The sequence below is a fragment of the Apteryx mantelli genome, chromosome 1 (genome assembly GCF_036417845.1).
Source record: "Apteryx mantelli isolate bAptMan1 chromosome 1, bAptMan1.hap1, whole genome shotgun sequence".
NCBI classification, from domain to species: Eukaryota; Metazoa; Chordata; class Aves; order Apterygiformes; family Apterygidae; genus Apteryx; species Apteryx mantelli.
The window spans coordinates 25,338,842-25,355,856 of record NC_089978.1 but is presented as its reverse complement, the minus strand read 5'-3'; the positions used below and the strand labels follow the sequence as shown (position 1 = coordinate 25,355,856).

The following is a 17,015-nucleotide window of genomic DNA, read 5'->3' as shown; positions in this document are numbered from 1 at the left end:
AGAGTAAGGCGTGGCCACTGCCTGCTTCATGAGAGACTGAGCCAGTTATCACTGACCAAAAGGCCTGTTTAAGATATCTATAAATCATGGTACCCAGGAGTGCTTCTCAGAATGAGTCCCAGAAATATAGTCTGAGATAGGATGCAGGTGTGCACCCACCAGCGTTGGCCTTCCCTGGGAGGAAGCGGGTTAGTGGGCAGGTGGGAGCCAAAGACAGCCCCATGGGGTCCCCCACTGCCAGGACCGCAGAGCACACCAGGGTCCATGCTTGCCCGATGCTCCGACCCAGCCTTGGGCACCTGGGTCTTGGAGAGGACTTCAGAGCTTGAAACCTAATCTCACCTAGATACTTAACTCAGGCCCCCTTCTAATCAATATTTGCTTTTGGCTGAGTTGTTTTTGCTCCCTCAGTGCTGCTGTGTAATAAAGCTGATTGGGGCATTTGACTTTTCCCGTTCAACACACTCAGGTACCCAGCATGGGTTTGTGACCTCTGCTTGCAGAACCTGTTCACTGGCCCAGAGATTTCTACACAGAAACATGCCTAAAAGCCTCTGTGGAGATGGACCTGACCCCAGGATGGAGCCCAGAGTCCTGGGTTAAGCACTTGGGCTCCCTACACAAGCAAACCCTTGGACAGGGCTCTCTTTCCAGCACCTGGAGAACAAGGGATTTCAGAAAGCAACCAAAAGCAGTCCTCACCCTGGTTAGGGCACCACTTCAGCTAACCAATGAGAAGTACAAAGTGCAGGTGGGCTCTTTAAATCTTGCTTTTTCCCTGGCTTCGATGCCTGGCTCCAGCCACCTTTGCCCAGCAGGACTTCACAACCCAGAGGAGCTGGTAAAGTTGCCCCATCTTTTACAGAGCAGCACAACAGCTAGAGCAGTCCCTGGAAAAGGGGAGCCCTGTTTGAGTGAGGACAAAAATCAGACTGCCTAACTCCCTGGACAGCTGTACCTCTCACCCTTGTTTCTGAACTCTGCCACTGAAGCTGTGCCAGAAGGGACAGAGAATTTGTGGAGGGGGGAGAAGGAGCGAAGAGGGGAGTGAGAGCCACCGCATCCCTGATTCTTCCAACCAGTTGCTGCAGCACTCAAAGGGCAAAGGAGCTGTTGCTCCCAATGCTCATCATGTATTTCAGCTGGTATCCTGATGCAGGATGCAGCTCAGATCCAAAGTTTTCCCTCTGCTCTGCATATGACTGCAAGGCTATGGAGTCCTTCTTCAGTTCCTTCCTCCTTGGCCCTCATGAACCCTGAATTCCTGGCTGCCATAGTAGGAAAACTTCACCAGTGAGGACCAGGGAGGTGTTTTCCTCAGAATACCCTGTAACCTGATGGTTCTTTGGGAGGTGAGACATGGAAATCTCCTCTGGGCACCACTACCTCAACTAGTGCTATGGCCAGTCTGCTCTCATCAAACCAGCTGACTATTTTTAAAAGAAATGGGGCAGTGAAAGCAGAGTGCAGGAGTCTGATCAGAGTGTGTTTAGGCCATGTTCTGGGAACATCTATCAGATTAAACCCTCCCAGAGGTGTATGCAGGAACACCTGGTTTCTGCATCCCCATTATGCTTGGGCATGAACCAGGTCCTGATGTGATCAGGCTGGAGCAGCTCTAGACGCATACCTAAGCTGATTTTCAGGCAACGTGGAATTTTTAGAAATAAACAGGGAGGCATCTAAAACCCCCCTAGGTATTTCCATGGTTCAGTAGCAGCTGGGTGTGGATTTTGGATACAGATGCTAAATTCTGCCCAACTCCGTTATTGGGCATAGCCTACAGCCCTTAGCAGATGTCATGGACTGCTGGCTCATTCTCTTTGTGATCAAAACTCTCTGGGGGCTAGGGTAGAGGAAGGGGGATTTTGTTTAAAAATATTTTTAAAGGATTTCAACTTTTCTAGCTTAGTTTCCTACAGAAATGGAGCTCCTCTGATCATGCATGTGTCTGTTCTTCTCTCACTTCCCTATAAGTTTTGAACCAGATTCAGCAGCAACTAGCAAAGTCAGAGGATTAAATGATATGAATTGGCAGAAATTTTGTGAAAGCTGCTTGCCTGGTAGAGAAGAAAGATCCTATTCATGATCCCACTGGGGAAACAGCTGTGGCATGAGCTCACAGTTTAAAAGGCATGAGAAAGTCCACATGGGAGCTCATCCTGGAGAAATAACTCCATAAGAAACCTTTTGCTACACATGGAATTACTTTTTCTTTTACAGTGCCTAGCAAGACAGACCATAAAAATTATATACAGAGCCCAGTTATACCCTTTTCCAATCAGCATGTGCTGAGAAAAAAAAAAAAAAAAGCATATGTGCTGCCAGTATTGAATGTGTGACTGGTTCTCAAAGCCGGTAAAAGCTTGTTTGGGCTTTGGCAATAGGCTCATCTCACCAGCATGGACCTCAGAGCACTTGTGATGGGGCCAGCTTTCTCCTCTGATGAAGGTATGGCATGGACAGGGGGCAAACCTGGACATCAGCCCCTCTGAGCACAGTAGCCTGCTACACATTTAATGCTTGCTGGATGCATGGCATGATGCCCAGTACCACGGTGGACTCTGGAGTTTCTCACACAGAGGACCTTACAGCACTAAAACACACTGAAATTTGCTGGCAGAGGTAGGCTGCAAGCTATCTGCATGACGGGCAGGCAGTTCAGAGAGACATTCGAACACCAAAGAGCCCCACAACCGTAATAATAAGTGGTGGAGTGCGCAGACACGTCCTCAGAAAGCAACCTGCTTTGGCATGCAGCTAGGGGAAAGGGTTGCTACTTGTTTTAGCCTCGCACATGCTGCGCTGGGCATCTGTGCTGCCTCATCTGATGTGACGTGACTGGACAAAGGCAGAGGCTGGCTTCACATGTCCCTGAGACAAAGACAGCTTTCCCCACCATGGCGGGACAGCGCTCCCACAGGCAACGCTGCTGACATCCTTCAGCAAACCCTCTGCATGCTCAGCCACCCCACGCCTTCCTCTGCTGCATCATGCGGAGGGAGATGGACAGACACAACGCGATGGCTTATAAAAGACACACGTGCCCATTCAACTCCTCATCATCATTCAGGCAAAAGGAGGAAGACAGGCTATGTAAAAGCAAATCTTGTATCTTGAGAGGTATCTTCTATTGAGAGACTCTAACCTAGCTGGAAAACCCTTTATCCCCAGCACTGTAGAAGTTATTACCATTCACTGTCCCTCTCCCTGCCACCTGACAATTTGACCAGCCAAGACAAATCACAGTGGGAATCACAACCGTGAAATCACAGAGGTGTGCAGGGGAACAGCGATGTCCTAGGATCTGAGGCAGCTGCTTGAGCCTTGCCCTTGACTCATGTTAAAACCTCCCCCAAATGATCTAGATGTAAGGAGGCACCAGGGCTATGAGAACCAGGAGGTCAAAGGAGACCAATCACCTGCTGATCATCTCCATCTCCAGGGTGCTGTTGGCTAGAGAAAATGCCATCCTCAGACACCCTCAGCCCAAAGGACCAAAGTGATGATAGTTTAGTGGGAGGGAGAATTTGCAACCTTGAGCAACCAGGTGATTTAGTAAGTCACTGGAAGAGTCTCAGGCAGAGGATCTGTGAAGATACCATGTCCAAACCCAGTGCATGACCTACCTACAGGGCTGCTTTCCCTTCCTTGGTGCCTGCCCTTGGCTATGGTTGGAAATCCCCAGGTAAAATGGAGTATTTATGCTTTTGACTGCCAGCTTTGGCATACTGATGCCAAACCCTGGGGCCAACTGTTATCCTGTCACTGTCTTGTAAGTCCAGTCAGCCCAGCTGTTCCCTCCTGGTGTGAAGCTCCAGCACCCACCTAAGGGGGACCAGACCTCCCTACTACAACAGGGCCCAGGACTCTGAGGGAGGCTTTTGTCCTGGCACTGTCACAGCAGTCATGAAAATGTTACTGTTGAAAGTGACTGGTCTTTCAGTTGACTTTTCATTCTAATCTCAAATTTAGAATTTCTCCCAAAAGACCTGTTTTGAAACCAGTGCCTATGAAGTTATATCTAGAAGCAAAGCACTGCAACCATATCTCAGCAGGGAATATAGAAGCTATTCACCCAGCTGGAGATGGGCATCTACAATGCGGAGGCCAAGCACCGAACCCGTCATCCAGGCTGCTTTTACAGGCATGTAGAGAGACTGGCACTCCCAAAGCACAGTTCATCCAGCCCAAAAGCAAATGTTCCAAACAGATCAAATGAACCAGACTTTAAAAATTCCTCTTTCTTTTCCCCGATCACAGAAGGACTGTAGACAACCAGCTCAGACAGTGACATGTGCATTTCAGATGATAGATATTTAAGATTAGGTGAGATGAAACCTAACCCTCATGCAGTCCTGAATGTTAGTACAAGCAATACTGCCTATTTATACATCTACATGGAGGATAAATTGTTTCTTTTTAAGGCTAAATCATTATTAAAGGAGTGAATAGAAAGAAAAACCTAAATTTAAATCAGAGATGAGACATTAAAGCTAAAAAAGTCAGCTAAAAAATTAAATCACATTTTAGGCCAATGGCATCATTTTTGGTAGCAACTGACAACAGTTAGGTAGCTGGTGTGCTGAGACAAGTTTCAGCTCCATCATCTCTCCTTAATTTCCCTCCTCTGCCTGGCTCCAACTGCGACCTCTTGTCTTCCACCTGACTATAAACTCTCCGGGTCAGCCGGGTCAGGTTATTAGACAGTGCAAATAAAAAACCACCACCAACACAATACCAAAGCATATTCTGCCTGGGTGACAGTGGCAATGCCAGGATCTCTCTCCTGAAATTGCCACATTTCCAGTGCTTGCTACCCGCTGACCCAAGGGTTTCATGACACTGATACTGGAATCAGAAGCAACCAGGAATTTTGATCTTAGCAGCATGTCAAAATCACGAAAATAATTTCACATAGATACGTGGCCTTCCTCAGGTTAAAGTAAGCAGACTCTAATATAAAATGACTTTGTTAATAAAATAAGCAATGGGGATGACAACAGGCTTCCAGGAGGAAATAATACACTTAGTTTTTTTCCTTCTGAACTAAGTGTCAGCCATGTGTGGTTATAATTTACAGTGTCCTGTCAAGCTCAGACAGGTTGCAAATATCATCACAAACCTTGTTACGACGGTATTTTGATCAATTCTGACTCTGAGGTCTTCATTTTGCTGTTGCAGCACCTGGATTTTTTCTTCCAGGATTAAATTTTTTTCAGCCTGCAACAAAAGAGGGTTTGTTAAGTCTGAAGAAGTCTCAACACCTGATCTAAAAGGATTTGTTCTTTATCCTAGGGAGTACATTTATCCCTATAGCAACTTCTAAAATTTGTTGATAGATGGAGGTGGTCATTTTGACTGCAGCTGTGCAAATGTTAGAGGTCTGACTCACACCATGTCATTTTGGTGAAATAAGTGGAGTCATCAACACAGCCTTGAAGGGAGGCAGAGCTGAATTAGTCCTCATTTATAACTGAACAGGAGGAGAGTCTTAATCTTGTCCAACATGAATAAAACATTTTCCCCTATGGTGCCCCCACACCTTTCACCAGAAGAGTCATGCCTCCAGAGTTACTATTACCACCCGTTGCTCTCAGCCTTACCCAACATCACCACTGATGACACTCAAGCCTCTGGAGATGAAGAAGCAAGCATCAAGGTATGCCAGACCCCAGTTTCTGAAAACCGGGAAAGACAGCCAACTTTTATGCCCATATGCTCTTAGCTTTGCTCCCTCTTGTCAGCAGTAGCCAGGGGGATGTGCTGCATGCAGCCACGTGCAATTGCTGGGCTACATGTGGTCGGGCTGAACAAGAGAGGCAGTTGTTTGGGAGAGCCATGAACATATGAATCTCTCTTCTTCCTCCTCCTGTGTATCTGCAGTGAAAGGTCCACATGGACCTTGAGAGCCCCCGTGTGCCTCAGCTCAGCTGTGTAGCCTGTGGCACTCACAGAGAGCAGGGACTCTCACCACACACCAAGGACACACAGTCTGGTGAGGAAGTGATGAAAGAAGAGTGTGAGGTAGCCTCATGTGCATCATTCATCTCATCCAGCCTCAGCTGGATAAATGTCCAGCATCTAACCTTAGCTAGCTGGCTGCGACCTCTCTGCAGCTCAGGGGAGGAAAGAGTTACCAGTCAAGGCAATCTTAGATCACTGTCTTAGCTTGAGGTGAGCTGCTCCACTCTGACAGTGTCAGCTTAAATAACTGGCTTAAACTAGGCATTTAACTTCAAACTGCAATTAGGTGAAATTAATCCTGTCCAACTGTATGTAGCTTTTATTCAGTAGAGTTCAAGGGCAGAGTCTGATGCTGTCAATAGCAGTGCACTAAAACATCACTAAGATGTTCATAGGCATGTACCACAGCCTCATGTGCCCTGTTTTTTGGAAATTTTGAACTTGACATACTTTATCTCCTTAGTTCTTAGCTTTCCAGCAGTTTGAATTTTGCTGAATTCAACACTTTTGGAAGAAAACAAGATATCACAGGGCAGCCTTATCTCCAGGTGAGCAGCATTTTTGGTTATTGAATTTCCCGACCTTTTATAAAGAATCGAAATACTATCCACAGGAGTTAGCAATAACTCACACTTTACAGTGGAGACATCAGTTTTCAGCAGTCATTTCCAGCCAATGCAGCTAACTGTAAAGGATGGCCACATTTTGCAATGCTCTGAGACAACATGACAGAGAGAGATATCATAAGGCACCTCCTCTACTCCCTTAAACTCAGTGGTTTTAATAAGTAGTGGTTATGTTACTATGAAACATGGGAGTATATCTGTGCATCTCCTTCCTTTTCCACTGCAACCCTCGAATTATACTGCCCTTCTCCTGCCACCTTCATTTCCCACCTCCCTTTCAGCCTCATTAAGCATACAAGGAACCAGGTCTCAGTGTCCCACGGTGCTGGTCACACAGCCAAACTCTCTGCCCCACTTCAGCAGTGCCTCCCAGGCCATCAGCCTGGCCATCCCCACCATGCTCTGGAGTCCTTGGCCTGGGCCAAACCTCTGCAGTTCCTGTTTTGCCTTCTTTTCAGTCTCTGCTGATCTCAGCTCAAATACGGGGGCAGGGAGAGGGTCTCAGTACCTTTCAGGAAGGTCCACAGTCCTAAGAGCATATGGCAAAGCATCAGGGTAGGCCGCTACGTCCCCGGAAGGACGAGGTCACCCAAATCACAGCCCAGGCCAGAGGGGACAAGCAGCTAAATTCCCTTCTCCAATATCCCTTTGACTCCTTTCACCCACACCTAACCCCATTCCCCAACAGCCGATCCTTTCTCCTGCTGTAACTCTCTCACCTCATGAGTATTAAGCTCTGCCCAGCACCAAAATCCAAACTTTAAAAAAAACCTGTTTCTAGTTTTTCCTAATGATGGGTAGCTGAGGTTCTTCTGGGCAAGCTGATCCATGCAAACATGCAAGACAATTCTCACTGACTGTCAACCTTACCAAACCCTGCTTCTTTCAGGCACTGTATTTTCAGGACCCTCTCACCCACCTTACCCTGTATTTGAAATCCCATCCTGCTTGTTCATGAGGCACACCAGATTTCAGAGCAATTGGAGATACCCTGTAGATGTTAAAGCACTTATAAAAATTGATCTTTAAACCAAAAGCAGTTGTCCCCTTAGACCACAGTAGGACCAGTGTTTTACTGTGGTAAAGGGCAGGAGCAGGACTGTGTGATCATATATGGTTAATTTGCAAATGCATCTAAATGACCAGAAACCACATAAACCATTGAATTTTTTTTTTCAGTATAACACTACAGTGCATGTTTTCAAATGCTGGCTTAGCTCCAGGAGCAGTGTGTTGGAAGGAGCACAGTTAACAAGCCTCAGCTGTAAAGAGACATTTTTCTTTATATCCATTTACTCAAGCATCTGTTCAGCAAAATAATCAACTGAGTTCTCACATTTTCCCGTAAATGGAAACAAATCTTGCTGAGTGTTGTGCTGAACCAGCTGTCCCTGCTCCCCAGCTGAGGTAATGCCTCATCCTGTCACCACACTATACACTCACTGTCGTTCTAGGTTATGCTTCACAAAATGAATCCCGTTTCCAATAAAAATGAAACTAATGGTTACCTGGGGAGTCCTTTGTTAGGGACCCACACAAGCAAAGGATGAGGACACAGAGTAGGCTGTGGAAAAGCATTACCTCAGTGTTGGAGAGAGCTTTCTTATCATGAGCCTTGTTAGAGACTGTTCTTTCTTTGAATATTGCTAATTCACACTAGAGGCTGGGAGCTCCCTAGATGTCTGTATTAGCAGGCAGAAGGACACAAATGGTTCACCTTTCCTCCACTTCTACTATGCCAGCCCTAAATGGTCAACCAACTCCAGTAAGGGAATATAGTGTTGGCTGGTGTGCAAAGTTATGTCCTGGGCAGTACCATGAAGTTCTCTCTCCTCATTCTTCCCACACCAGTCATCTTGCTGTCCAACTTACAGGCTGAGCATTTCATCCACATGAAAAAGAAATACAGATGAACAGATGTGTGTGAGAAATCAAGGATACCATGGGTGGGTGAAGGGATGGGAAAAAATCCCAGTTTCTGGGTGAAAACCTGAGACATGCTATAGCAGAAGAAGCTGTGTGGGCTGGCTGTGCACCAACACAATATATAGCCATTTATGAAACTCTTTTGCTGTGTCTTTCACAACCCCCTTCTTCATCTCACCCCTTTTAAATTAATCTGCAGTAACCACGCTTTTACTTTACACATCTCTGTGGTGTCCCCTCTGGAGGAATAATGACAACTCACCAGTTTTTCTAGCTCCATAATCCTCTTCTCCTGTTGGTGAATCAGGTGGTTCTTCATTTCCAGAACCTGTTTTAAGCTATTCATATCTTCTTCTAAGTGCTGATATGGAGCTAGTGCAATCTAGGAAAAATATCAGTGATTTGGACATTTGTTAGCCATAAATACATCTTCAACCATAAAATAAAATTTCGCCAATCTACCAGTGGTTTAGGAGTCTTATTGTTGTGAAAGACAGCTGGACTTGGGCCCCCAGCCCACTGGGATCCTGACAGTCTTTGCTAGCCTATCTCTTTAACTTGGTAGCTAATTTTATGGGACTTTTCTGTTGACCAACCTCATGGCTAGCAGGATGGGATGCCGTGTAGCTCAACAACCTCATCCCTACTCATAGCTTGGGAACTGCATGAGGTGTTTTAGGACTGAGCAGAGATTTAGGCTTGAGAAGAGTGCAAATATGAAATTTAGGAAAGCCAGGTGGCTGGAGGTGAAAACTATGGTGGTTTGCCTGTTCTGCAGGACCACATCACAGAGCTGGTGACCTGTTAACAAAGACCAGACCCTGGTGGGAAGAAGAACAGTGATTCCTATCAATAAGATATCCCTCTCCTCTGCTCAGAAACTTTGGATGTAGGGGATGTGAGGGTTCAGCTCTTGGGCAAAAGCTGTGCTCTGCATTATACTGATTAAATATCACCACCGACTCAAGCTATTTTGGATTTTTGGCAGTGTAACTCACTCCACTGAAGTGTCTGGTAGTACCTGGCATTTCCATCACTGTGACACAGCAGAATTTGTCCTTTCATGTAAATTAGATACTGCAGTGGGGGTGGAAGGGAGGCTGATGCTACCTGTTTCCTGTGGCCAAGTCAGTTTCAGATGTTTGCATTCCTTTCCTAAGAAGTTCTCCCACCTAAAAACTGCTCAGCCCCCCCCACACTCACCCCACTATTTCCATTCACTGTCCCCTCTGTCATGTCGATACAGCTGTTCATGGGGCTGTGCTGTGAACTGTACCACTGAAATGACCCAAGTCAAAAGACAACTCTTTTTGGAGGTTCATTTCAGGGTTATTTCATTCAGATAAATAATTGTATTGCATGTTTACTTATACACTGTAAATAAGCAGCATGTCCCCAATACACAGCAGTTGAATAAATATTTCCTATGACAGGTCTGTTCTCTGCAAGTCCAGAAAAAAATAAGGGAATACAGAGGACATCAGAGAAGTTGACTCACTGGGCACAAAAAAAGAAACATAAATGTGGGAAGGCAAAAAACGAAGAGAAACAGTGGAAAAGGAGAAAGATGAATAGAAGGAGATACCATATAGTGTTCAGGAAATGTTCAGGAAACAGCTACATATGCTAGATGAAAGGATATGGAAAAAGAAGTAAACTCAGAAAATAATAGATAATTACACAGTATTGACAGAAAGAGCTTTGTATTCAGACCTAAGTTAAGATTTTTGACTCTTACACAGCCCCCAAGATTTGGGGTCCTGGCTTGGGCCTGTCTCACTCAGTCCTTGGGGTAAGACTCCCATCACTAATCACCCCCTAGTGCAAAGTGAGCCATGCTGAGAGCATGTATCTTGATAACTATAGTTGCCATCTACCTCCAGTTGTTCCTCGGTGTTTTTCTTCAAAGCCTCTTCAAATCGCTTTGCTTTGTCCTTAAGTGACTGGTTCTGGAAGGTGAGGGTGTCTACCTGGTCCTGGAGCACAAATTAAAACACCAACATCCTGTTATCACTGCTGTTAAATCCATACAAGTCAATCCTCCAGGAACTGGAACCACCAGGGGAGCTGACACACCTTAGCCACCACTGCAAGGTGTTATTTGTTACATGAGGCCACTTAAACATCAGTGGAGGTTTTGATAGCCCAGTATCTCAGGGCATCTCAAAATCCCTGAAAAAGCTGTGGCTAGCTGACACTGGCTGACACAAGTTCATAAAACTTCTTTGTTGCTAAATCACCCCATCATCTTGGGCTGGATGAGAACAAGCATACCCTTTTTTGGGAAAGCAGGTATTTATATCATGGGTATGAAAAAGATTGTTTGTAGGGTCTCCAGATTCTGAACAAGGCGGTAAAAATACCCCATCCCTGCCTCTTTCACCTTCCTAGGCAAAACTCCAGAAGGCTTGGAGTCTAACATGATAATAAGCAAGAGAGAGTTAATGGTGTGGGCTTTAAACGGTCATCGTTTCATCTCAGAGCTATACACCACTGAGACGAGCAGGGACAAGGCTGGTAGCGCCTCACTGAAAGCCAAACCCCAAACCCCCTGTGAAGGGGCACATCCCCTGTGGCCCCAGGAATTCAGGTGCCCAGCAGCCTCTGCCCCTGTGGGTCCCGCAGCCAGTGCACCCTATGGTCTGAGAGGGCATGGGGCTGGGCACCCAGGTGTTTGGGACAAAAGGGCTGTTGCACCTAGTGGCCCACCAGGCCTGGGATTCGTGTCGCTTCACTTTTGATGTCTGCTACCGAGATGTCTGTATTTAAGGTAGGTGTTTACATCTAGATATAATCTAGACAAAATCGAGATGATTACATCTAAACTCCTTCTCTCATCCATGGAGAGAAGAATGCTGACTGGGTCTGTCCCACAGAGGGAAAATAAAGCACAGACACAAGACCATGTGGTGAGAGATGAGTGCTACTGAGGGGATCCAGCAGATTCCCTGGGGACATCTGCTGGAGGGTGCCATGCTGGCAAGGCAATGCACAAGGACGCCAAGGGCACTGGAGCTCTCCCCGCTGCACAGGGGGAAAAGCCAGAGTTTGCTCCTCTTGGCTTCAGTATTAGGCCAGCAGTCAGCAGGGTCAAAAGGACTTTTCTTTTTGTTATCCAGCTGCGTTTTTCTCCCTTTAGGCTTGCCCTCTGTTCTCCTTCAGATACAGTTAGCATTTTGCTGAACCAGCTGTGGGGAAAAAACCTAAGGAGACATCTTTGCTGCTAGATCCCAATTTGGACATATGAAGGACCAGAGGCCATTAGAGAAGCAGCAGTATCCCTGGTACAAAGGTCTACTTACTGTATAGCTGCTGGGAAACAGGGAGCAGTGGAGTCTTAACAGCACCTGCCCAGGCAAAGGGACTCACAGCAATAGTTATTATGAAATAACATCCCGGTGAATCTATAGTGGCAGTGAGAAGCAGCAGCATGGCTAAGTGCTGCAATGGGCCTGCACCCTCCGCCTATACCATGGTGAGCTGCTCTGCAGCATCATTAGGGGGTGGGAAATAATGAAACAACTGACCTGGAGCGACAGCCGCAGTTTTTCAAAACTCTCTCCTAATTCTTTCTTTTCCAGGTCATGAGCAGACATCAGTTCTAGGGAAAACACACAGACATGACATTGCTATGTGAAGTCCAGCAAGCCAGGGTCTGAGAGCCCAGAGATCATAAGCCAAGCATTATTCGGAAAGCAGTTTTAGGGCATGGAGGTTACCCTAAAAATAACATTCTGGGGGCTTTGGGAAAATTGTTTTGAGGTTCAAGGTTTCCAAAACTTTCACCGATTTCAGGCACCTGTGTTCAACTCCTGATTTTTCAGAACTGCTCAGAAATCCCAGCTCCTAGGGACTCCAGCTTGAAAAGATTCAGTCTGAAAATGGGTGATTCACAATTTCAAGGTGAGTATCCCCAAATCAAGGGTTTTGGAATTAGTGGATATATTTATGTTTGGATTGTAATCTCTTTGGGGAGATTGAGATAAGGGGTAGTAATTCAGGTGCAAAAACATGAATGACAGTGCTTCTCCAGGATCTGTGACATGACCTGTAAAGTTTATTAAATTAATGACACTGCCAGACCCTAAAGAAAGTGCTGTATTTCTATTAAGTGATTATACACTTTACTACTAGAATATGCCACTCTGGACTTATTAATAACCAAAATGGAATAAAGTTTAACCTCTGAACCAGAGATACAAAACTGTCATTAAGTACAGTGGCACCTAACTTTTTAGGACACGGCCACCGTTTTCTGTGTCTCCACCCTGACATGGAGTTTTGCCCTCTAACCACAGCCTAACAATTGCAGCAACTACAGCACTAATACTACTATTGTTCATTCAGACTCTGCCGTGGGCCCTGTACAGCTCGGCAGGAAAGCAGTTGCTGCAATGCCATTTCCATGCACAGGAGGGCATTTCATACCCACACCAGAGAGCACAAACTCCAGCGAAGACAGCCAAGCAACAACAAACAACAGGCAAGTTTTATCATCAGAAAATACTAACGAAAATGGACAGTTAAGAATATCCTTAAGCAAGGAACAGCTTTTTATTTTCAAAAATATATGTATGCTAATTTAAAAATGGTATTATATATACCATCTCTGCCTACAGGAGAGGGGAACAGACTGTTTCTAGCTAATGTTGTGCTCTGGATTGTGCTTCTAAATGATACAGTGCATAACTAAGCAATATGACTCAATTTGGGGAATGTTGTGGGAAAGCCTACTAGAGCTGTTTAAAAATGAGACCCCATGCATACATGTAATAAAAGGAGAGAGATTTTATAGATGATCATTAAATGTCAGCTAAGTCATGTGCAAAGACATGGGTTTAGATTCTAAGTGGTGGGGAGAAAACAGCTCTGGCTCTTGCATCAAATCCCATGGAAAGACCATAAGACAAAGTGCAGCTGACACTGCTGGGGTGCAGTTTTGCACCTGCTTGGCAGTGCCATTCATAGTTAATGAAGATGATGAGTCCTGTTTTCAGAAGCAGTATAGGCTTTTAAACACCTACATTCAGAGACGTTCAATCCATTCTAGCCTCCTGAGCGCCTGAGGACTAGGCACATGGGCTCCTGGGAAAAGCGTGTCATTGAAGTGAGGTGAAATTTGGACTCTGTGTTCAGTGATTCATGGGGAAAGTCCTGTCTTTGCCCCAGAGATCCCTCAGACACTCTGGAATCCATATTAAACACTGTATACACTGCATACAGCTCTCCCACAGCCCTAGCATGAACCTGGTGGTCCACCCAGCATGAAAGCACATACACCAGCACAAATTTCAGTATTATCTTCTCCAAGGGAGAAGCTCCAGGCTTACAAGGTCTCACCACAGAGAGAGTTTCTGGTCTGGAATGTCTCTGTGGGCATTGAGTTGCCTTTGGCTTACCTTGAAGCTTGCTGTCGTGCTCATCCTGCAGTATTGCAACGGCGACTGTGTGGTTATTTTCTATCTCTAACATTGCAGCTTCATGTGTAGCTGTGATATCTTCCACCTGTTCCAACAACAACAAATGGAGACATGGACACAATTTTAGATATGCTATGGCACAAAGACAAGACACCATTAGAGAGCTCCAGCCAGCTGGAAACAGTAAAGGGATCTAATGAGTGTGACAATTTAATACATGAGCCAGTTTAATTCATTATGAAAGAGATATGATGACTCCTTCAGTGGTAGTGTGTGGTCATCGCTGCTCATATTTTTGCTCTTTCGACTTAATGGTGAAAGAAAGAGGTACACAAGAAAGCAAAAGACAAAAATGCTCTTAAGTGAAGAAGCAACTTATGAAATGTTCAAAAATCTCAACATTCCATTAATCTAAATGATATTAATAACCTAACTCGCTGATGATTAGATAAGCATGCACAGTTGCAAGCTATCCTTTTTTTTTCTTCTTGGCACTCTACTGCAATTATTTTTACTGTAAGATTTTGAATTAACTTCCACAGAAAGTGTCTGTGCATTATTCATATTTGTAAAATATTTATTTCTGTGGAAACATTGAAATTATTATCAGTGGGCATGTATAATGAATTGTGATTTATCACACTCTTAGTTGAAAAATAGCATCCTACCAAGTCATCAACACCAAATTCCCATGCCCTCCTGAACTGTACATCTTGAGTCAACATCCAATAAATTGGTAAAAGATGTGACAGCATTTTTTTCAGTGCAGATATGAGAGTTCTCAGGTTAGTGTGGAAGTAACTAAGAGGACAGTGAGGCCAGAAAGCCACAAAGACAAATTAAGTATGAAGTAGTTCTTAGAAGTGTGCTTTAACTTTTCAGGTCCTATTGGCATATTGCACATGTATGTATTTTTGACAGGCTACAGGTGATAAAGAACAAATAAATATATAAGGTCAAAGACCTAAAAGAGCTCTGAGGATCAAAAGCCTGATACATAACAGGGACCTTAGCTCCAGAGTCACACATGGAGTTAAATAAGCACAACATGGTTGTGTGACACCCCTTTAGCACCACACAGAGCTCTGGGAAGTGACTCCAGTGGTATCATGCTCTTTGGAAACCCTCTCCTGCTCACTTTCCAAGTGGGCAATGATCGGGGTGCTCGCACGAAGCAACTCATGTTCCCCAGGGGGTTGCACAACTGCAGTGATCCTGGTGACAGTCCTAATTATGCCATTAGCAGATACTGCATAGCCACTTCTGGCTCTGTCACCTGGAGCTTTCCCACATCTCCTTTGCATTTCTAGAGCATTTAATGTTCTTGGAAGGGGACAGACTGGCAAATCCTACACACTAACAGACTGCTTGCCCACAGAGCAGGGGCACTGTGTCCAACACAGGGGTCCAAGACCCCTCTGGCCTCTCTGTCATCAAGGCTAGCCTCCACAGGCAACTACATAGCTTGCATTTTCTGAAAAATCTCTGTAGCATATCTATTTCACACCTGACATCTGCTGCAAGCCACAGAGAACTCCCTCCCTCTAAAACAAACTGTACTGCTAAAGGCTAAAAGTCACAAAAACCTCCCTGTGCCACATGGAGAGAGCAGGCAACGTCACAGTCACCGGCACAAGGTAAGGCCACTGCGACGTCTAGTGACCGCCTTGGGAACCCATGGGTGATAAGGAAAGCAGAAACCCCCCTGTAGTCCCTGCCAGTCTGATATGTGGAAATTCCTCCCTGACTTCAAATCTGGAATTTAAGTTAATTCTGAGCATGTAAGGAAGACCCACAGACCAATCTCCTGAGAGGTTTTTCAGCACCTATAAAAGCTCCAGAGCATCCTGCCCAGCAGTTGTTCCCTAGTCCCAACCCAGCTGTGTAGTTCACAGGAAAGAAAATGTTTTATAAATCAGAGAAACAGCAAAAAAAGCCCAGTTCCTTCCTGGCCCTGTAAACAGCTAGAAGAGGCCTTGAAGCATGGGCTGAACACAACACAAATACAGTGCAACAAGAGACAGGTCCCACTTTGTTCTGACTAAGAGCTGGGAGAACCATCTTTCAGCTTTGTTTCCTTGGTTGCCCCAACCTTAGCCTAGCAGCAGCACCTTTCACAGTAGTTATGTCCATATTGCTAAACAAAACCAGTCCAAGGAGTAAGGCCTAATGGCCTAACGGCCTAACTGAACCACCTCAACACTGCTTAGAGTAATCTTTCTAGAATAGATTTGTCCTGCAGAAAGAGATCCAAAAGCAAGGCTGGAAGTGAGCTATCCACTAAGCAGCTCAGATAACCAGGGGTCCAAGGCTCAAACTTGCTCCCTGGCTCTTTTTTATTTAGCAGTTGTCCTAGAGGAAATGAAGTGGGACTACCAGCTCTGAAAAGATGGCCTTTAGAGGGGAATGGCTTCAGAGAAGCCTTGAAACCCATTTCCAGTTCCTCAGAGTTTCAAGTCTCCTTCAAAGCAGCTTCTGAATGTTACACATTGATGATCTGATTTGCTTTTCTTATTTTTAAAATCGCAGTGATCTTATTCCCTATATTGAACACTTTACTTGTGCTATCCTGAAATGCAGAACATAAAATTATTCTTTTACACTGAAACTAGCGTCCATTGCAAAGTCACTTCACTTACATAGCTTTTATATCCACTGTTATGTTAAATTATGGAAGAAAGATGCTGCAGCTGAGCACGTCCTGGCTGGAATAGTTGTTATTTCACTGCATTTAGCTGTCAAATGTATCTGTTAGACTACCCAACATGAGCAAAATTTCCAATCAGACTGGAGGCGGCTTACTCTTAGAATGAAAAATGGACATTTAACATCGAATCTGCAATGATAGATTCATTTTCCTAATAATGTGAGAGACAACACAGTGGTGAAGAATTCTTCACCCAACAAAGCAGGACTCAGCTTGCTGATATATTGCATGAAGCAGGGGACTAGATGACTCGGTGGGCTACTAATGGGAGTGGGGCTATCACCTGACTTTTCCCAGAGCATTATGTCCTTGTTTATGATGTCCATGTACTGATACTTCCTGAGCACTACTATGTTCTTTACCACGCCC

At 45.1% G+C, this 17,015-nt stretch overlaps 1 protein-coding gene across 1 annotated transcript in view; it reads right to left on the bottom strand.

Moving 5' to 3' along the window:
• MTUS2 (microtubule associated scaffold protein 2) overlaps positions 1-17,015 on the bottom strand; it is a 209,704-nt gene that overhangs the window by 1,434 nt on the left and 191,255 nt on the right. The window contains exons 9-13 of the mRNA XM_013962221.2: positions 13,919-14,024; positions 12,047-12,120; positions 10,397-10,495; positions 8,782-8,901; positions 5,126-5,223 (exon numbers count right to left, since the gene is read on the bottom strand). Coding sequence (XP_013817675.2) covers positions 5,126-5,223; positions 8,782-8,901; positions 10,397-10,495; positions 12,047-12,120; positions 13,919-14,024 — 497 coding nt within the window. The remainder of the gene's footprint in view (positions 1-5,125; positions 5,224-8,781; positions 8,902-10,396; positions 10,496-12,046; positions 12,121-13,918; positions 14,025-17,015) is intronic.